The following is a 21901-nucleotide window of genomic DNA, read 5'->3' as shown; positions in this document are numbered from 1 at the left end:
TACACTAGAAGTATTCATCCTCATCGAACAACACGATAGTCATATAAGCCCTAATCACAGAGCTGAAAAATATTTCAGTTGATTCACAGTTTCATCTTTAATTGATACACATTTAAAATCACATTGAGTCTTTACAACCTACCTGAATCTGACTGTTCCCCATGTCTTTGTTACAGTAGGATCTGCACAGTGCCAAGTGAAACAACCCTGCCAACATATTTTGGTGTAAAACACACCCACCAGTGCGAGCAAACACTGAATAGTTATCAGTGCTCTCTCTCCGGCCATCTGTTCTGTGAAAAGCAACTTTGATGTCCTCGACACAAGAGCTGCTGGTCGACAGCGTTGGTCCAAACATGTCAAACAAATGCTCAAGTTTAATTAGTACTTTATTTCTTTTTTGGCTACATTACACATTTTGGATATAGGACTGGTTTACAAAAATGACATAAGAAAATGAAAAAAAAAATTTAACTATAAAGAAACAGTAAACTCCTTCACCTTTTTCTGTAAGCATGGACATTTGAACTATTATAGCAAAACAAATGAAATACAGGAGGGAAGAAAGTGAGCATGAAAGATAAATAAAGGGAAATTACACAGAAAAGGGAAAGTATTAGATGCATTAAGGCATTAACAGGCACTGGTTCAACTAGGAAGACATAATAAGTAAGGCAAAATGTAACAGTAAGGTGGTCACAGGTAAATACACCTCGAACAGAGTCTACAGCACAACCAGTCAGCTACTTCAATTCAAATACTTCAGTAACAGATATTTCTCATGTCTCTATATAACCACGTAATGTGAAATGTCCTTCATATCATCTCTAATCAAAAACGACATCTTCTTGTTAACATTTAAAAGAACATTAAACTCCTTACCTACAGCACGACTCCCGTTCCATTTAAAGGAACAGTTACTCGCACACACTTCAAAACACTGCTCATGAATCTGTAGTGTCATGACAAGAATTACGTTGACGTATTTATATCTCGGTAGTCATGTTTCATTAAGTGCTTTGTGCAAAAAAACCCAAAGAAAACAATGTGTCTTTCCTTCTCTACAAAGACACGGCTGAGGAAGCCAGAAGCACAAGAAGGCGGTGATGGCTGATGTGCTTTGTGTAATGGAGCAAACATAGTTCAGTAGGTGAGGGCTGGCTTTCATTAGCTCTGTTGTGTTGGTAAACATAGGCACATTAAAAAGGGATCTCTTCACTCTCATCTCCAAGAATGGGGTGCACTGTCAACATTCAACATGCACCAGCTGCTGCTTCTGTGGCTGAAAAACTGGCCACTGCAGGACAAAATCTGTCCTTCGCCACAGCAGTAACAGCAGCACAGATTTCTCTTCATTTAAAAAAAACAAAACAAAGTAGCTACTTCACATGTCAGGTTTGGGCCTGCAGAAACTGTCGAGGCCAATGTGAGCATATAGCAAAAAAATGTGCCTAGGCCTTCTAACTGCCAGTGGTGTGAAGAACGGGAAAAGTTTTGGTAAAGTTGTGCTGCGACCTTGATGCAGAGAAATAAACAATGCTCACAGTAAAAACAAAAACAAACAAACAATAGAGCTGAACATGAATTTCTATTGTGTGGCTCTAGAAAGCTGCACATACAGTAAAAAATATTCAAGAATAAGCATACTCTCTGCCTTAAAACTACATTAGTTATCATTTGACTGACACACCAATGACAACATACGCTTTACACATTAAGGCATTGAATCTTTGGTTACTCATAGTGGCACTTAACAATAAATAGGCTTGTATTTAGAACATAAGAAAGCTCTCTGGTTGACACACAGTGTATAAGATTTTGTCTTTCTTTAAACCAAATTTTTGATCATCCTCAACACCACAATTAGAACACAGAGAGTGAGAAATCATAAATATGCAACAGACGTTTAAAGTCAAGTGTCTCAAACTTTCAGCATGCATGGAGACTTGGTCTTTCACCTGTGTGATCTTCTACTATCGCTTGATTAGCAGAAGAGGGATGGCTGCGAGTAAAGAACAAGAGGTCTAGCACTTTAGCGAGTGTCATGGCATTGCAGCAAACTGGTGGTCAGTATCAGAAAACACAAGCAGGGAAATCTTTGTCACTGACTGACTGACCAGCAGCTCGCTGGGCTAGAGGCACTCTGAGAGCACCTCATGTTTGGATAAAGATGGGTAGATCATGGGTGTGCAGGTGCACTCATTGTTGCTGTTCTGGCTGAGCTGGATCTTCAATTTCTCCACTTCATAGTTGTGGAGGTACTCCTGGACCAGGTAGCGCTCTCTCTTTACTCGAGCCCTCACGTCAGATGGAACATCAGGAATCATCCAGGCCACAAAGAACTTGACCATAAACACAACATGCTGCAGAGGAAGAGGACACAATCAGTGAAATAAGACCAGGTCAAGAAGAAGTTTAAAAATGTGAAGCTTAAAAGGTCATTAAGTGCTGGTGTTACCTCCATGATGATGATGAAAGCCAGCTTAGCAGCCAAAATATGCCAGAACTGCATGTTGTGTTCGTACCTCTTCTTATCGTCAGGAGGATAGCGGTAATCGCGATACCTGCAGAGCAGCAACACATCGGGTATTTCGTTTTCTTGCAGATTTTTAAACAAACTGTAATTCCCAATTCAAGATTATTTATTGTTATTCACAAAGGAGAAGTGTCACACTAACCTCCAGCTTTATATTGTTATACTTGAACTCTCAAAAAAAGAAAGAGAGAGCCTTTTGTGCAGCACTTTAGTTCATTCACTGATTCAAACACATTGTTTTAGCTTCTTTACCTTTAAAACCACATTCTCTTTAGGCCAACTTTGATCTGACTGGCTGCCAGAGTGCTGCACTTTAGACGACCATATAAATGATATCTGCTGTCTATGAAATTACACAGAGTCAGGAGTAGAAAAAAACCTTTCCAAGCCTGGTGTTTAAAGCAGCATAACATCTGACTTTTTGCTCACAGGAGTTACTTGTATATAAACTCAACTCAATATTTGGCCATCTGAAATGTCACTAATGTTCATTATTGTCCCACCATATATATCTATATATATATCTACATATATATATATCTATATATATATATATATATATATATATATATATATATATATATATATATATATATATATATATATATATATATATATATATATATATATATATATATATATATATATATATATATATATATATATATATATATATATATATATATATATATATATATATATATATATCTATATCTATATATATATATATATATATATATATATATATATATATATATATATATATATATATATATATATATATATATATATATATATATATATATATATATATATATATATATATATATATATATATATATATATATATATATATATATATATATATATATATATATATATATATATATAAAAATACAATAAAAATAAGAAAAAAAAAATCCACTTTCAACCTTTTTGTCCAAAGAAGAATTAAATATTATGGTACAAAGAAGCAGATCACGTTACGCATTTTCAAGAATTAAAGGCCCAGCATACCAGCAGGTGTCTTGTATTACTGTCTAAATACAGTCAATACTAACATATCACTGGTATATTGGTAATATTTCTACAATGTGACTCAACTTTAATTTTAGTAAAATAATTGTAATAATTGAATATATAGATTACACAAAAGTCAAAAGACAATATAGCTACAGTCATGCTCTCTCCATCTCGTAACTACACACACCTGCATGTTGTGATACTGCTGTTGAACCAGGATGGATATTCCTCAGGCCTTTCTTCTAGGGTGAACTGAGAGATGTTAAACACCGACAGGCTGTTGTTTATGTAGCCTTTCATATTCAGCTCATCGTGTGTACGGTAGGCATACATGTACACTAGCCGTGGGATCATATCAGAGGTGAAGGCCACGATGAATGCCTATAACAAGGAAAGAAATTATGTTAGTCTGTTTAGCTAAATAAACATAATGTGTCTGCCAAAACATTTTGAAGTAAGACCAGCACTCACATTTGTGACTACAGAGAGTACGGCCATCCCACCAAGGATTTCCTCCCAGGCTCCTATGCTGTGGGCCTTGGCTGCTACAGGGCGTCTGAACTGCGTCGTGAGCTTCCAGGCATCCACTCTGACCTCAATGATGTTGTTGATAAGTGCCAGCAGGGGTGCCAAGGGAAAGGAGGCAACGAACAGAGTGATGAAACCAAACTGGATCACTGAGACACAGAGAGGAATGAAAATGGTAAGAGACACAACAAATGAAACAGCACCATCTGCAGGATGACGTGGATCACTCCAGTCCACCAATCAATCCATACATCCACCCTATTCTTTTACTGAAGGTGAATATGTAGTTTGTAGAGCTCAGCTTCTTGTTGAGGTCAATACTAACACATCACCGGTATATTAGTAATATTTCTCAATAATCAGTCATTATTAATGTGTGTAACAGTCTGACTGTGTACTGGATCTTTACCCATTTCCAGGTATTCATAGAAGAGGCCTAGTTGCCCAAAGCCCTGCAGGTCGTAGTCCTGCTCCCAGCGGCTGTACAGACTCTCCGGGTGACTTCGTGCCTTCCTGCTGCCCCACCAGTTCATCAGCCACCTATGCGACACAAGGGGGCGATAGAGTGCTATTAGGAAAAAGTAATCCCTTTCACACAGCCAAATTGGAGGTTGTATTGAACCACAAACAATGGCAGTGAGGAGAGAACTATATTTCTCAGTTTCATACAGTACACATATGATTACAGTGCCAGGAGCTGAGATTGTAAATAAGTTTTAATATCCTGAGCTCACTTGGGACTCTACAATAACATTTAAACATCATAGTAAAAACCTGTCCAGCATTACAAAACTTAGCCTACAGAATTTCAAGCAAATTAGACCATTAAAAATGCTCAATTAAAAATGTTTTTCTCTTTATTTGAATTATGTAATTAGTAACAATTCACACATCACATTCTGCACCAGCTCTTGAGTACTATTTAGTGGATTTATGTTAACATTACTTTGTGTACTTTGCTGAGCCAAACTGCAGACTGGTTAGGTAAGATTTAAAAATAAATCTCTTCTTTGGAGTGATCACTCTAAGCATGGAAACTACATTTGCAGTGGCCCCACCACCGCAGATTACAAGGCATTTATTGTGGATGCTAATGAACTGCGTACGTGCATGTGCTTGCTTGTACTTACGGAACGAGAGCTTCTTGGATGTTGCCCCACACCTGTTTACCAGTCATCACTATCACCAGCTGGGTGGTCAGCTCAATCAGACAGCCACCAGGTTCACACTGAGTGCCCACAGGTCGAGGTAGAAAACAGATGGAAAAGAGCAAACATTGACTAAAATTCAGGCTGAAGCTCAAACACCAGTATGATTCTATATAACGTAGATATATCTGGTACCTCTTCATTCCTCAGTTTGCTGCTTCCAAACATATAGGTATAATTTCCAGGATAGCCGACAAACTTTCCCTTAAAGAAGGCCACGTAGAAGCAGGAAGAGTAATAGTTGACAAACTGGAAGAGGAACATCTTCACTGTCAGTTTGTTCTCATACTCCAGGTGGGTCTTCGGAATTTCTATAAAACAGTAAATAGTTGTTTTTAATATACTTCCACATTTTATCAGTCGAAAACTTTGATGATGTACACTGACGTGTGCACATGTAGACACAGAAAACTTGCTGTGGCCCCTCACCCATGTCAGTGATCTTAATAGCCACTCTCTCATACAACAGGTTGAGGATCATGATGATAACAAAGTTGATGCAAGAGGCAGTGACAGAAGTGGCCAGCTGTGGGGTGACGTAGGGGGCAACCACGTCCAGGTTGGTGGCGGTATTGTTCTTCATGATGCTAGCAAAGGATGCATATACCGCCAAGCGGTATGCTATGACCCCAATGATGCAGGCAATGATCAATGAGATCTTCAGGACAGAGAAAACATGAAAATGAAAGACAACTACAACATGGTACAGAAAAATCAAAAGACAGAACTGGAGTGAGAACACCAAACTAATCATGCAGACATCTGTGCAAAGAGCGAGAGCTCGTTTTTCCACGATGCTAGACATGTTAGTATAAAATGTCAAACTTGAAGTGTGCACACATGCCTCTTGGAAAAAAGTCAGGCCATATTCTTCTCATTAGCTTAGTGACATGTTACAGGGCTTTACAAACAAAAATACAACAGTAATGAGGTTTGGACCAGTATGTATAAACTTTTAATGGCTCACAGTTCAAACATTCATATCATTTTGCCAGTATTCTTAAAATCAGACTGTGCACAAGTGCCAAGAACAAACAAAGTGAAATTGTAACAGTCTGAGCTACCAACTTGTCTGTTGTGCTTATTTTATACATACCAGCCCTGGTAATAACATATTAATGATTATAATGAACAGTTTCTTAGTAAGGACAAATGACATCAGGTTGATGCACAGATAGAAAGATGGAAGGTCTTTAAACAGATAAATTGTACCAAAGATACTATGCTCACCCACAACAGGACGGTAGCTCCAGACAGGCATATGCGTGCACACTTGCTTGTTATGGGTAAGTAAGGCTCCATTTCCTAAATTATAAGCAAGCAAAGCACGGACACAGAGGTCAGTCACCCTTTGTTATATCCTGAAAAGAGAGCTCTAAAAGGCCACGTTCCTTTAATTACCTGTACCCTCACAAGTGAAGCAGAGCTAGTAATTGTAATTGTATTAGCCTGAGTCCAATTCTGTGATTTTCTGCTCTCAAAAACCTCCAACAGAATAATCCACCAGCAGACAATCAGTAAACGTGGTGGAGAAGGAAACCCGTGCCTCTGAGTCTTTCCAGAAATATCTGTTATCTACACAAACTACATCACACCAAAGCCTTCTCCTCATCAAGCTGGCATTTCATGTTGAGTACCCCTCCCCCCCCTTACCCAGAGGATCACGCTGGCCCAGCACAGAAACAATTTTCCCATTACATCTGTAGCAGTCCTTTCAAGAACCCACTCTGATTCCTAAAGACGAGCAGGATGTGGTCATGGCAAATTTTAGAATTCTAGTAAATTCTGTGTCACAGCCGCTAATAACTTAACTAAATAACTATGTTCTCAAAGAATTTTGATTTAAGCCATGAAAGCGCCTCATAAATGAGCGCAACCAGTGTATAAACAATTAATACAAGGGGGTTTGAAATGTGTCGTCAAGTCCTACCATTCAGGATACTTTGCCTGGCAAAACCTCGTGTGGCTTTATATTACAACAGGATTATACAGGATATTAGTGTTTCATGAGCACACAAACACCTGAGTGATGCGGTTCAGCTTGCGGTTGGTGCACTTGGTCTCATACTCTGGCCGAAGCTGCAGCTGTTGTTGCTCCTCCTCAAAGTCAACCAGATCCCACTCGTACTCCAGGCGCGCCTGCCGCCTCTTCCAGAACTCCAGAAACAGCGTCACTGCAGAGACGTAAGTTATTTCAAATCAATTGAATCAAATTTCTATTAAGAATATTGCCTGGCTTAGAAAGGCATGTTTTTTTTAAAAGTTTTGCTTACTGCTTTGACAATTCATTACATTTGGTGTAAAACAGCTCATTTTAGATCTAAAAATTCTGACTAAAAGTTCTTTGACACATCCTTTAAATTCAGAAAAGTTAGCAGCCATTTTCATTCATGAAGCAAGGGCAATGAACAATAAACAAGTCCAGACATTCACAAGTGGCAGGTAACAGGAGACAAGTTCTTCCTCACTGAAAATACCCCACATGGTTTTAGCTGCTTGCCACCCAGGTGGAGCACACAGAAGGCAGGACATGACATGCATGCACTCACTGTGAAATCTCTGGACAGTTACCTGCTTTATTCTCATGTGAGCACAGCTGGACATCACCCAGCTTTTTGTTCTTACATACAACTACACTAGCTAAAAAGTTTAGGGCTGCAGTGCAGGCGTGTAAATGATTTAACAATTATTCTGAATGGCTGATAATCCCACTAGGTGGAGCACTGGACTTAAAAATGCTAAAAGCAGAGAAGTGACACGTTTACTCACCCCAAATCCCCATGAATATGGCAAAAAACACAGTTGCCACATTGTCAAATAGGTGTGATTGCTGGAAGAGAACATGTTAAAGAAAAAGTGAGGTAACTGAGAACTGATTTGATGACATTAAGCTGCAATCGTTTTTTAAATGTCACATATTGTGGGTAGAAGATGAATCATGATAACTACAACAATTACTCACCCACGAGGAGTTGCATGTTATGTTGAGTCTCCAGTAGGTACACTTTTGGTCGCAAAGTGGACACATGACAATATTGCCTCCAATTTCCTCACTACATATTTCTTTACTGTAGAGGAAACAAAGGAGTTTAAATGAAAGAGATGATTATATTATTAACATAAAAAAACTAATGATGCAATTGCATCTGTCTGATGATAAAAACTCGCCTCCATTCATTGTCGTCGTATGTCAGGAATCCATAAACGAAACAAATTGTCCCAACTACAGCAGCGAAGAACAGCATCTCAGTGTAGAAACCCAGCCACGCAAAATAAATACCTATCTTTTCTCCATAATATTTCCTGTTGAAAGTTGAAAAACAGTAATTATTGCATTAATTCTGATGTCAGATTGGATCATGAGCATTTTCTGCTTAGTGTGTATCCAAAGAAAAGCACTGTTTTTGAAAAAAACTCATTGAATAAATGAGAAAACAAATGAGGTTAATCTGTAGCTTGAAAAAAAATCGCAAACGTACTGAAAGATAAGAAATATTTAAGAAGGGTTTGGGGACCTTTTGAGCTTTGTAAACAACCAATCAAACAGAAAGCTGGTCTCAATTATTGCTTATTTTAACCCACATAGTGTTTCAATGTTTCTGTGCAGCTTTTATGGATTTTGAATGAACAAAATTCCCAACACCTGCACTCTTTCTCAAAAGAAATAAGAGTCATTTGGCTGTGCATTAAATTATCATTAATAGGCACATTTTTTGTTTGCTTCATTTTTGTTTTTGTATTCTCTGCTTTACTGTGAATTAATGTTTTGAACATATTAACACAGATATTTTAAGACAACAAAGACAAGTACTTTGTGTTGAGGACTTACCTCACAAGATTGAGGGGTTGCTCCTTGAAGAAACAAAAAAATTTGGCCCAGTATTTGTAGAGATTGAATCTTTCACTTTCGCAGTTGGGATCCTTTGACTTTGTCCAGTACCTCGACTGAAGACACACAGAAGACATAGATCACTGTCATTCATTGTATGAATAGATGGTACTATTCAAGAACAACAGATGTATATTCCACTAAAGAACGATTAAGAAATGTCTAAACTGGACTAGAAGAAACTCACATCATGCAGAGGAAAGGCAGCAGTGTAGGTCCCATTGTTGAGCAACCTCTTGATTCCCTTCTTGTCTCTATCCCCACATTCATCCTTAAAGTATGGACAGCGTGCCAGGATATAGTAGACCTGTTCATGAAGACAGAAACAAAAGAAAGTGGGCTTGTAAAACACAACCTTCTATGCTGGAAGGTTAGTTACTTAAATACCTCTGTTGGAAAAATGTTATTGTTGCTAATTCAGTTCAGGACGCCAGAGTAATTTTAGAACTTCAAGGTGACAAACAAGATAAGCGTGCTTACGATCCTGTTGCGAGTAGAAGGAGGGAAGAACGTCTCTTTGTCTTCGATAAGGAAGAAGTCAGACTTGCTCTTGTTGAATGGAGCTGTGAAATAGTCTGGCTCAGGGTTCATGATGTGCTCCGGCAGACGGAAAGGCGTCGACAGCCAGTTCATGGGGATCTCGCTGTTGTCTGGGATATCGTTGACCTTGAAAGGAACCTTGATTTTCAGCACGTCTGCATATGTGGCCAGTACTTCCCATGGAGCGTGGATCTTGACAAAATAAGTCTTTCCATCCTCTGACTCCTGATAATAATGACAGTAAGTAATATTAGCACCGTGTTTGTGGTGTATAGAAATGTCTATTACAGAATAATGAGTGTAATGCCTTTAAACTAAAAACTAATTCAGTAAAAAAAGGACATCATTAAAAAGTGATAGGTTTTATATAGTTTATATAGTTGCTTGCTTGTATAGTTTGTTTACTAAATAGCATTAAGGTCTTATGACATATTATGAGGAGTGACCAAAATCAAAAAAATCTGGGAATCTGCCCAAAACAAAACAACTTTTGTTGTTCTACATCATCTTTTCAGGCATGTCTAAATGGTTTTCAGTGCAACTGTGTGTTTTTAGATCACTCTGTACAAATGCCCTCGAACTTATCCCCTTAAAGTGAATCTCCTTCTGCATCGTGTTTTTTTTTTTTGTATTACTTTTCCCTGGAACACTCTCTCACAGTCTGTTCTCTAAAACCTAAAAGAGGAATTATGGATTTGATCAACTGGTCCCTGAATGCAATTGACACCCCTTTCTCAACGAGAAGTCTGGGCTCGGGTGAGCCTGACTGCTGAAGATATCTACCTATTCGGAACCATGGTAACAGGGTTCTTGCTGATCGGAGCTGGCTTGGCCCTGGCTTATCGAAGAATTAAGGAAGCGGAACCGGCTGTTCAAACCCCCACAAGCTGCCCGCTGGGATTGAAACGATGGGACGAGGCACGAGTTTCTCAAAATGGGCTCATTGAGTGCAGCACGGATAAGATCTTGGAGAACCGCACGGCTGCCGTGAATACTCAGAACAAGACCTCTGAGTGCAAACTGGATTACATCTGGAGGGGCTCGCTCGGAATAACACCTCTGAGCGCAAATTGGATCACATCTTGGAGAAGCTCACTGCGGTCGTGTGTTCTCAGAATCGGCTCTTTGAGCACAAGAATGACAACATCACGGAGCGTAAGTTTGATAACATCATGGAGAAGCTCGCGGCTCCCCAACGGGAGATTGAGTGACCAGTGTTGGACTGTTAGAACAGCTTTGAAATTCATATGAGTTGTTCGCAGTAAAGTTAAAACCACCATCACTTCATTCGGATACCCCTTCGGCGCCAGCTGCTGTCTCAAGGCTGGAGCTGAACAAAACACCCTGATAACGACTGTGTTGAGACTGTTCTTCCCATTCTACGCAAGGCCACCTGGGTTGGCTGGAAGACTGTTTACTTAGTCTGGCAGGGCGAAGGACACTGTCTCAGCTGAACTCTGGACACACACACACACACACACACACACACACACACACACACAGACATATATACACATGCAGATGTACACTCATCCCCCCTCCCCCCTCCAAACGCCTTCGGCGCTTATTCCCTTCCGATGCTGACGGTGGATCATGGAGACCAGCGCATAGGCTGCAGGCCCGGATGTACTGTCTACATTGGCTGTCTCTCACCCCTTACCCACCCCTGTTGCTTGTCATGTGTTTCTTTGGTGTATTAAGAGTTTTTTTCATGTGCTATGTGCAGAGGTGTTATTTTTCTGTTCTCAAACTGATCTCCCTGTTGGAGCTCAGTCTGGGGGGAGTTATTTTTTTGTCCTTATCTTTCCTCATGTTGTGCTTTTCCATGTTATACCTCTCTGACCTGTCTTCCCCATGTGATGTTTGTGTAATGTATGTATGGTTGGAAGGGTAAGACGGCGCTGGCACGGCTGGCAGCCTTAACCCAATTTCCCTCGGGATGAATAAAGTATGATCAATCAATCAATCAATCAATCAATCAATCAATCTTTTGTAGCGTGTGAACTTGATTCTCATGTTCAAAAAGTGGATGAGATTGCAGTGAACCAAATGTGGGGAGGAGCCCACGTAGTGAAAACTATGACGCTGTGGCCAAGAAACTCAGCGTGAAATTACCACACACTGGTACACACCACACTTCAGGTGCTTTCCCTGAATGCTCTCACTGATAGCATGTCAATAATCACACTCTCTGGACAAACTCAAGGTTCAAAGCCCCCTGAATGATGAGCAAATACCTGATTCTGCTATTCACTTAACATGTTGCTTTCAAGCTTGTAAGCTTTGGACATCTTGGTTGAAAACAGCTTGGTTATAGACAGAGACCCAGCTCTCACAGTTTATAACCGTCTACATTAAATTTGAGTGTATTTGATGCACAAGTTTATGTCTGCCCTCTGCGCATGTTTATCGTAGCCTGGACAGTGCAGTTGGCCATAATGGGACTTCCAGTGAGCCATGCTGGATGGAGTTTGGACAGGCAAGGAGATGATCTTGAACAGGAGATGGCAAAATTTACATCAACTGAAGTTATTGATTTTTATGGACCTGTGGACAGAGCTTTTTGATCACACCGTGAACAAAACACCATTGGATTGTGTTTATCAGCACATTCGCCGAACAAGTGAAAGATCCCTGGAAGAATCCCTGGAGTAGCCACAAATCCCTTTTGGGTTGTGCAAGGTGTACACACTCTGACAACTCATTAATGCGGAGCTACCCACTGTGGTGACCCCTTGTGAATAAGAGCGCAGCCGAAAGTGGTAGCTTACAGTTTTATCTTCTGTCTCCAGCTCCAGGCCGACTTTCTGTAAGTTGGATTCATACACCCTCCTCCTTTCCTAAAGCAGTAGAAGAAGAAAGCAGCAATACACATGGAGAAAATATTACCACAAAGCCAGTGTGGGGAATATTTGTATGCTATTAGAAGTAATGATAAAATATGACCTCATCTACATAACAAGTGAAATAACAAAAGCCAAATAATTTAAGTATGTTGAGCCAAAAGCAAAATATAAGCAGAAAATAATACATTATAAAATAATAATAATGAGAGGGGGGCACATATGTGCAAGATTAAGAGGAAAATCATGGAAACATGGTAAGTAAAAAAGACACAAGTGCTACAAAACAGCTAAAAAAGTGTTATATAAACCATGGTGGACAAGGAAGTATCAGTTACCAGAAAGAATAGGTAGTGAAAATAAGCTAACGGTAACATGACAAAAACTTCCACAGTATATGACACTTAAGTTTAATGTATCAGAAATCCTCTTGTAGAAAATAACTATCTGAATCACTGCAGAAGAAACCTGACAAAAATAAAATAAATAAATCCACCTTGTTAGAGCTGAATTTTAGAGTCACATTTACAATGCATGTGGATAACACACAGGAACTGGCCTCCGCTTTACCCTTCCTCATACAGTGGAAAAAATTAGTGGTTTCCTGACCAGGTGGGAAGTTTAACTGTTGACTCACCGACTGAGGCTGTAGGCAAAACTGGGAGTCAGCTGTGGAGTGTTAACAAAGCTAGCAGCTCAGTATGAAACAATGAAAGCCTTTCACCACTCAACAGGTGACAAAGCAGAGTTATTATATCTTTGAATTTTTTATTTGTTTTTATTTGTACATCATTATAAATGTCTGTTTTTAATACAGTTTAGTTTCAGTTAGCTTGCACAGAGAGCCTGCTCTTTTCAATTTACCGTAGCTTTTAGTGATTAGAAATGTTTTCATATTTATGAATTTCAGTGTTAGCTTTGGTTTTACATTAAAAACATCATCGTATTTGACAGATGCAAGATATATGAAAAAGCGTTAAAAAAAAAATATGACATCCCAATTTCAATAAACCTATGCAGCAACACTGCCTCAGACTAGTTATGCTGACAAATTTGACCACATGGACTAAAAAACAAATGTAAAGATATTTCCTGCAAATTTTTTTTTGTCAAGATGTTTTGTAGGTAAATATTTAATATTTATTTTTTATTTCAGTTTTAGTTAACTATAATAATCCTGGAGACAAAACCAAATAAATTAAATTAAATTAAATTAAATTAAATTAAATTAAATTAAATTAAATTAAATTAAATTAAATTAAATTAAATTAAATTAAATACAGTTTTCTTTACATAGCACCAAAATACAACAAAAGTTGCCTCAAAGCACTTTATATTGTAAGACGTAGGAAGGAAGTAGGAAGTAGGAAGGAAGAACTCCCTTTTAACAGGAAGAAACCTCCAGCAGAACCTGGGTCAGAGAGGGGCAGCCATCTACCTGGACTGGCTATGGGTGAGGGAAGAGAGACAGGCCACAGCCAAAAACCACAAAATAAATAAATAAAACAGACCATTAACCATATGGTACCTTATTAGAAAATACCTTGGGAGGATTATTAACAGAAGCTGACAGCAAAAGTCTTCCTAGCTTTGTCTGTTTTGTGGTATTTATGGTATGCTGTTGAGTCACAGGAACCCACAGGATGTCCTGTATGAGCCACCTCGGACTGTTAAAATCTAACAGCGGAAATAACATCAACATTTAAACTGCGCTAAGATATATTAAGTGCAATTGTATGCCACTCTCTTCAGTTGTGGATACAACTGTAACAGCATTGTATACGCAAAACATAAAAAAAAGAAGTTAGTCCAGTTAGTGATAACTGAAAAAATGTGATGGAAATGTCTTACCTGTTTCCTTTGATCGTCTTTATCGTCAATATAGGACAGAACAAAATCGATCCTGCGCACTCCATCACGGAAGAACACGGAGTCCTTACTGTATTTTTGCTTGTCAATCTAGAACGAGATAACACAAAGGAGGTGAGATTTTAAACACTCATAAATAGACAGGGACTGATATTTTGCAATCACCACAGCAGACCAGAAGTCAAGCTTTGCATCTAGTAGATAATGCAAAAAAATGCGAAATACTGATAATTATCACTCCAAACACAAACAACATGCCAAATGGAGGGTAGCGTCTTTGACTAAGATGTTTATTGTTTGTTGTCTGTTTTCAAGTCATACTGAACAAGACGATAAATCTGTTATATCAAAGGGCGAAACTAAGACAGATATCAAAGATCAAAACTAGCCATTGCTGCACTTTAATAGTCTGTTTTTCTGTAATCAACACTGACCTCCAAAGAAATTCCAAGTATGTGTATCAGCCCCACAGAGGCAGTCGCTTAGGTAGCTACAAAAACTGGACCGCAAAGGAGTGCTTTAGGAGAGGACCCATGACTGGTTGCTGCTTCAGCTGTTCAGAAAGCTAAAAATAACTATGTACAATGTGTTTCCCTCTGCCACATTACAGCAGCAGAAGGACTGCAGGCAATACACAGAACCACTAAGCAAAATGAAAACCGTAATATCCATTTCAGCCACATATTTGGCTAATGTCTTTGCCCCGTCCCATCACGGCAACACTCTGGGGGAAGGGAGGAAAGGAAGTGCACTTTACCTTCATGGTCCACTCCCTTTATCGTTACGACGCAGCAGCAAACAGGCCAGCTGCCTGATAGAGCTAAACTGCTTTACTCCTGGGAGTAGAGTCCAGGCCTGCAAGCACTGCCTTTCTCACCCTCAATCCACTGATCCCCATCCAAACGGGAGCCAACCAGTCCACTCACCTCCCAGGACAATCCCTCACTTCTTGCTCAGTCATCCATAAAAGCAAGAGGAGGGACACTGGGAGAGAAACACAGCACAGTCCTAGAGATGACATCAGCAGAGGGGTAGCATTGCTGCTGCCAGCTAGCTAATCTAATAAGAGCACAGCATCAGGAAAGGGGGGAAGTCATGTGACTGAACTGTATATTTGTCCCTCAAATTACATCATCTCAGGTTTTCTTGGTTCAAAAGTCAAACAGTTATATGAAGAAATCTTTTCTACAAAGGGTGATAAGGGGGAGATAAAGAAAACCAAAACTGGTAACTACTGTGTGGCCTTGGGTCAACAGCCTCAGACAAGTTGCACAATTCAGCTACAAAAGTGCTGATATACTTTAAATGCTTCAGCTCCACAGCTGTCTCTACCACCCTGACTGGCCACTGAACTACGTGGTCAACGTGTACAGCTTGTCGTTTCCAACACCGTCACAGTCTCTTATCCCAAATTATGCATACGTTCAAACTACTGGTCTACACAGCCTCCCAGCCCGGACTGGAACGTGCTGACCAATGCAGGGTGGTACTTTCTGTAACTGGGATGTTGCTACAGAAACTCTCTAATTTACAGTAATTACAGATCAGCCATATGGAATCAGAGCATCAGCTGGGACGTGCCCCTGCTCAGAGAAACTGCAACAGCCACAGACTTCTATACATTTATGAACTAACCCCTAACTACTGGGCGTTTTGACGTGTGCCTTTTATCTTAATAGTGTAGGGTAAATGTAGAACATGGTGTAACACAACTAGGCTTCCAATTCAGGGGGTAGAAAACAAGTGGAAATTTTCAACTTACTTTCAAGGTACTAGTTTTTTTGTGGAGGGATAATTTTGACCATGAATTTTTACTTTAGGTCACTTAATTAGTTTGGAATACACAGGAGCTGCTGAATATACTTTAGTTGTTATCGAAACGTAATTGTGTTATTTTTACTTTTTATTTCTTTTTTAAGGTATTTGAAACATTAAGAGGAGGTAAGAGACCAGCAGAGAATGTTACTCCTATGCTGTCCAAACCAAAGTATGTTTTAGGTTATGGTGTATATCAACTTCAAAGATGACTCATCTGACAAAGAACACGCCCCCGTCTATCCTCAGTCTGTGTTTTTAATCCACCTTCTCTAATGCGCTTTGATTTTAGTACCACTCAATCTAACATCCAGGCGGTGTATTAGCTATATTGTTTTAAAGTACTTTAGGTGCCCCTTTTTTCACAGGAGAAAGTAGATGGTGACTGCTGTATCACTGCAATGTCTTCTCTGCTTGCAATAAACCATCGCAATCTGCATATTTATTCTAAACATGCACTTTTGTGCAGAGCTAGATGTCCAGCTGGATCTCCAGATTTGCAGAAAATTACATCTGGTTTAGCGGCATAATACAAATATGCACATAAACCAATCCTCTTGAAGAGTTACATGTAGTTTAAACTGTACTGTCTGCAGTGAAACAAGATTTCTATCCCTGTAATGACTACAGAGCCAGTTTATACATGTGCTGCCTTTAAAACTCCTTGATGTGACCTTATGCTCAGCTAAATTGTAGTCCTAGAATGTAATGTTCTTTTTTACCCTGCAGATTGGCTGCTCTGAAAAAAAGGTCACACTTTTCATTAACATGGATTGCATAGTTTTTAAACAAGGCCATACTGAAGAGGATTCAAAGGCAGAAGCCTACAGTACAGTATATGGTTAGCCACACCACAGTGCAGTCCTGTCATAAGCAAAGGGTAGGGCTGTGATTACAGCATATACGGTTCTGTACTTGACACAGACACACACAGACACACACACGCACGCACGCACGCACACACACAAAAGAGTTAGGCAGGTGGAAATCTGCATGTGCAGCTGCTATTATGCTGTGGCACATGGTTGGGTTGTTGCTTTCTTAGTGAGGCCAACAATAATCACAGGTGAGAACAAAGCAAGAGAAAAGGCCTTTTTCACCTTTAATGAACCCTCATGATACATCAACAGCATGTTTCCATTTCTCGCAGCAGGCAAAACAAAACATGCCTTCAAAAAGCCAACATCAGCTCTCTACCAAGAAATGCTTATTGATTTCCTCGACGTCCAGGTTTAATAGCCTGAATGTCTAATACTGCTAGAGAAACTCGACCCTGAGCATACATTCTGAGCAGCAGGTAGGAGATAATGGGTGGCTGGTAGTCACACATATAACGAACAATTCTGCATCATAACACAAGCCTGTTTTACCATGCCATACCCTGGAACGAAACTTCAGGAATAGGGCCCGTTTTCTCGAAAGCTGTGGAGGAACCGAGTGCACAGTGAGAGAAAGCCTGACAAAACGATTCAAAGCAAAAGTCAGCAGCGTAAAGCTAAAACAGAAGCGGCACCCTTTTAGAGGGGAACAGGCTCACCACGCTTACATTACATCTACATACAGTTACAGATTATGTCCAAAAACACTTCATACATGAAGATTCAGGCACAATCACAGTCAGTTAGAGGTTTGAGGCTCAGAGATATGAGACACGACAGAGACGTGATGACACAGACACAAGCAGCAATCATCTGTGCCCCTGACTGGTGTCTTACCCCAGTTAAAGCATTGATTTGCTCTATGGTCTGAGGCTCAAACTGTGGACTGTTGCTGTGGTCAGAGGGAGCCAGCGAGGCCACGCTGTTGTTGAGAGACTCACAGCTCTCTACACGCACACCGGGCGTTAAAGCAAACTTTAATTAGAGTATGAAAGGGGAGAATACATGAGTATTAGACTTATACCTAAATCTCTTCTGACATTTGTACGTTGTGAAACAGCATGAATGGACTAAAAGATGGAAGTAAACTCGGTACAGTTATCTGTAGTATTATACACACAAAATAAACTGCTTTGGTAGGTGGGTAAAAAAAAACAAAACATGTGGATAAAGAGGAGGAAGGAAATCTTGATTAATCTTTGTAATTATATACAATATGCTTCCTGGAACTATGATTACAGGCAGGGAGCTGAACTTGAAGCTTGGACCTTCTGCTCCATAAATCTGACTGCAAAAGGCTTTTTTTTCATAACTTTAAATAGCAGGTACTGCAAAACAACTAAAGCACCTACAATCATTAAAAAATGCAAAAATAAGATAACAATAATAACAATAAAAAATACTACTTAGAATTGTTGTGAAAAGACCGTCAGTGACGGAGTTCTTGCTTTGTAGAATTGTCTGTGCTGTGAGTTTGGTTTTTACCTCCGATCGTCCCTGCTCCAGCGAACCTGAGCTGGTTGAGGCATGATGGTGATAGCCATTTACATCATCTGCAAGACATAAAGATAAAACACAAAATTAAGAATACAGTTAGCAGTTAAGGGATGAGTCTCTTACCAGAATAATAAGAGTAAAGTAAAAAAAAGAAATAAGTAAAAGAATAATAAGAATCAACAAAAAAAGTTATCTCAAACAGCCAGGATAATGGCAAGAACAACTGTCTGAACAATGACAACGGCCCATGTTGTGTTCTATATTTGTACAGCATTTTGTGGTCTTGTGGGGCAAACAGGGTGACTTAACAGTGAACGACGCTACTGAGATGAATATGCACCCATTTCAGAAGTGGCTGCAGGAAACAAGCCTGCTAAGTCTGGAAAGCCCCCCCTACAAGTCTTTTTAAAAAATGAACACAATGAAACCGGGTCTTAACTGAGTTGTACTTTACCCACCGCTCACTGCCTGGCATGTAATTACAACCTTCCAGATTATTCTGAGAAAAGAGTTACATAAACAAATGGAAAGACAGATGAAAAAGCAAGACAAACATGGAGCACTGCTTGTACCGCTACAGCTAAAAAAATATAAAGCGAAAGGTCTCGGGCTCAGTGTCTGTGTTTTAAAATAGAAAATGTTCTAATTGATAGTCTCTCTCTCTACGGTTATATTTAGTCTGGGCTCAGCACAGAAAGAGTGTCTACACAGACCTTTGTCTGCATTATTAAACGCCAAGTTAACAAAGTAAAACTTGGTGGTGCAAAACTGAAATGACAAACATTTATTATAAAAGACACACTCCAAAACTGAAATACAAACTCCTTTCTCAGCTTCCGAACAACAGCATTAAGGCCTTTCAGCTTCTCGCAAACAGAGAAGATAGTAAGTGACTTTCATTTGGATAGATTTCTTTTGCAACATATGACAACGCCTCTCAAACAGCTGAGCTGAACAGCTATTCTTTGCACAGTTGGGCACACGATGGTGTGCAATATTAGTCCGTTCATTCATGCCAAGAGTCTTTTCCCACTAAATATCCTCTACAGTTGAGGCTTTGTTCAAGTGTGAGCAGCTGATCAGTGGAAATGCCACAAGACTGCTTCCCTCCCTCTTTCTCGCTCTGTTAGCCACTCAACCATAAATGCTCAAGGGGTCAAAAATTGTATACGTTGATTATTTACACAAAAGCTACTTTGCAACGCAGCACATGCTGACCATAAATGGCAAATGCACTGCTACATCGGCGACAAATATGGTCAGACAACAACTGCAGCCAAATCAATCTTACACCAAGCCCAAAGTATCACAACAAAAAGCCAAAATTGTAAACAACTTTCAGCGTAAGCATCATGAGATATATATGAGCTTCAACAGCAAAGCTGCACAAATTTAATGTCTATGATGTACAGTACAGAAAAACAAGCATCTGTATCCAGATGTTTTATTCTGGTATGATAAGTCCATTTTGGTTAAAATTCAGGAGAGATCAAGTGCAAACTTTTCTCGGATTTGACAGATCTATCTTATTATAACTGGTATAGCTGAACTCAGGTGGAGGCCATATTTTAAACAGTTTTAGCTTCAACTCAAACTGCTACATTTTGCCCATAGTGAAAGCAGATGTGTTTGTTTGGTTTCCTCACACGCACAGGAAACCAGTACTCACCTGCCATGTTGCAGAGTGGTTGGTTTCAGATGCACACATACACTGACTTTACAAAACTTAGCTCACATCTTAATACAATGCTACTACAAAGCAACAACCCACGTTAGTTTGAAAGCCACAATCATGAACAGCTCTGTGATTTTTACATACAAACTGTAAAAGACATAATCTGTACTTCTATACTGTAATAACCAAGTCATCCGTGATTTCTGTGAGATATGTTCTGCTTCTGTTACAATGTTATCGCAACAAAACACCAAACTGACAGAGGACGGCCCTGTGGTTATCACTTTCCTTTCAGCCTAGACTGTTTGAATGAAACACTTCATTTTAACATTGCTGATAATGGTTTCTGGAAAGCATTCAGGATGATTCAACTTTTAATCATCAACACACTTCTCTTTTTTTATCCTTAAATGGCAAAAAAATGAAAAGTAAATAAAATCCGTGTCCTTCCACTGGTTTAAAATTCACACTGGCTGGAAACAGAGAGGGATTTGGGGTTTGTTGCTGGTGGATAACGTGGTTGTCTGCATATGACACAGTATTTCCAGTGAGCAGGCCAGCTGTCAGAGCCCAGCTGCACATAAGTCACTTCCATGAAGAGAAAGGCAGACTGTGAGCTGGCTGGAGCCTTAAAGGGGAAATAACCAGGGTGGAAACGCTTTAAAACAGTGAAGCAATTGCTACATAATTAAGTTTTAGTATGCCCTCTGTATAACTGACGGTGAGACAACTAGCCAAAGAAGAATTATATTTGTTAACCGACTTAACGGTTACTTTAAAAATATGCTAAAAAAAAAACATTCAGAAAAGTTTCATTTATATTGTTAAAATATTAAAGGTCTCATATTTTAGTTGTAGTTCAATTTTGGCAAGCTTGTGAAAGTCTGGGGTACAGACTTGAGAATACTTACCTCACTACAGTAACTTCTCGGCAGGCTGAAAATCTCTCAGCTACATTTTAAACGTTGTTTTTACATGGCCGACTAGTCCTGGCTCTCAGCTACTTACCGCTGAAAGAGTCTGTCGGGCTCATCTCAATTAAGCTGTCTCCTCCCGTTTTCCCCGTTAATCTGTGCATTTTGAGATCCTCGCGAAGCCAAGCCGTGCTAATCCGCTCTGGTCTGGACTAATATATTCCGAGCCAGGCGTGTTCTGTCTCGCCCGAACCGCTTTGATTCGCAGTCGATCCCCCTTCGGGAAGCCAAAAGGCTGACTCACTCGCAAGGCTGCCCTCCTTCACCCACTGACCGCTCACTGGCGCATCACCACAGCCTCAAGGGAGGTTCATGAGGGAAGTGCCTCCACGCTACTAGCCAATAGTCTTCCCCCGACGGCGAACAGGCACTGCACCCAAATGTCCACGTGCTATGTACACTGAACGAATTCAAGAAGATAGTCCAGGTGACAATATTACCCTTACCGGAGCTAAAACACAAAAACAAAGAAACAAACTAATGATAATTTAACACATTTACATTCAATTTTTGTGTTAATAACCTGAATCTTACCATTGTTGCATTGTTCTTCGTAGATAGTGTTAGACTGTATTGTATGTATTTGTTAAACGTATCTCTCTTTCATTACTTTCTTGTATTTAACT

The 21901-nt window shown here is 39.6% G+C and overlaps 1 protein-coding gene across 1 annotated transcript; it reads right to left on the bottom strand.

Annotated features, from left to right (window-relative positions):
• Window positions 1–371: 371 nt before the first annotated feature.
• ano5a (anoctamin 5a) lies at window positions 372–21612 on the bottom strand. The gene is made up of 20 exons (XM_031748086.2): window positions 21310–21612; window positions 18615–18682; window positions 14419–14526; window positions 12496–12564; window positions 9665–9949; window positions 9372–9491; window positions 9125–9240; window positions 8464–8598; window positions 8258–8363; window positions 8065–8125; window positions 7318–7469; window positions 6526–6600; window positions 5725–5953; window positions 5431–5606; window positions 5218–5315; window positions 4497–4627; window positions 4031–4236; window positions 3747–3940; window positions 2459–2564; window positions 372–2363 (listed from the first exon to the last, which is right to left on the bottom strand). The coding sequence occupies exons 1-20, from the start codon at window positions 21377–21379 to the stop codon at window positions 2133–2135; spliced, it is 2736 nt and encodes a 911-aa protein (XP_031603946.1). The 5' UTR covers window positions 21380–21612; the 3' UTR covers window positions 372–2132.
• Between the last annotated feature and the right edge of the window lie 289 nt (window positions 21613–21901).

Source organism: Oreochromis aureus, linkage group 7 (genome assembly GCF_013358895.1).
Source record: "Oreochromis aureus strain Israel breed Guangdong linkage group 7, ZZ_aureus, whole genome shotgun sequence".
Taxonomy (NCBI): domain Eukaryota; kingdom Metazoa; phylum Chordata; class Actinopteri; order Cichliformes; family Cichlidae; genus Oreochromis; species Oreochromis aureus.
Note: the sequence above shows the minus strand (reverse complement) of the source record. Positions and strands in the feature narration are given on the sequence as shown.

Excerpts from the sequence above, each read along its gene's own strand:
- ano5a (XM_031748086.2), bottom strand. The coding sequence starts at position 21,379 with ATGCACAGATTAACGGGGAAAACGGGAGGAGACAGCTTAATTGAGATG. Across the intron at positions 9,241-9,371 it reads CTGCCTTTCCTCTGCATGAT|TCGAGGTACTGGACAAAGTC; the intron begins GTGAGTTTCTTC and ends GTGTGTCTTCAG. Across the intron at positions 5,316-5,430 it reads GCAAACTGAGGAATGAAGAG|TGTGAACCTGGTGGCTGTCT; the intron begins GTACCAGATATA and ends GTGGGCACTCAG.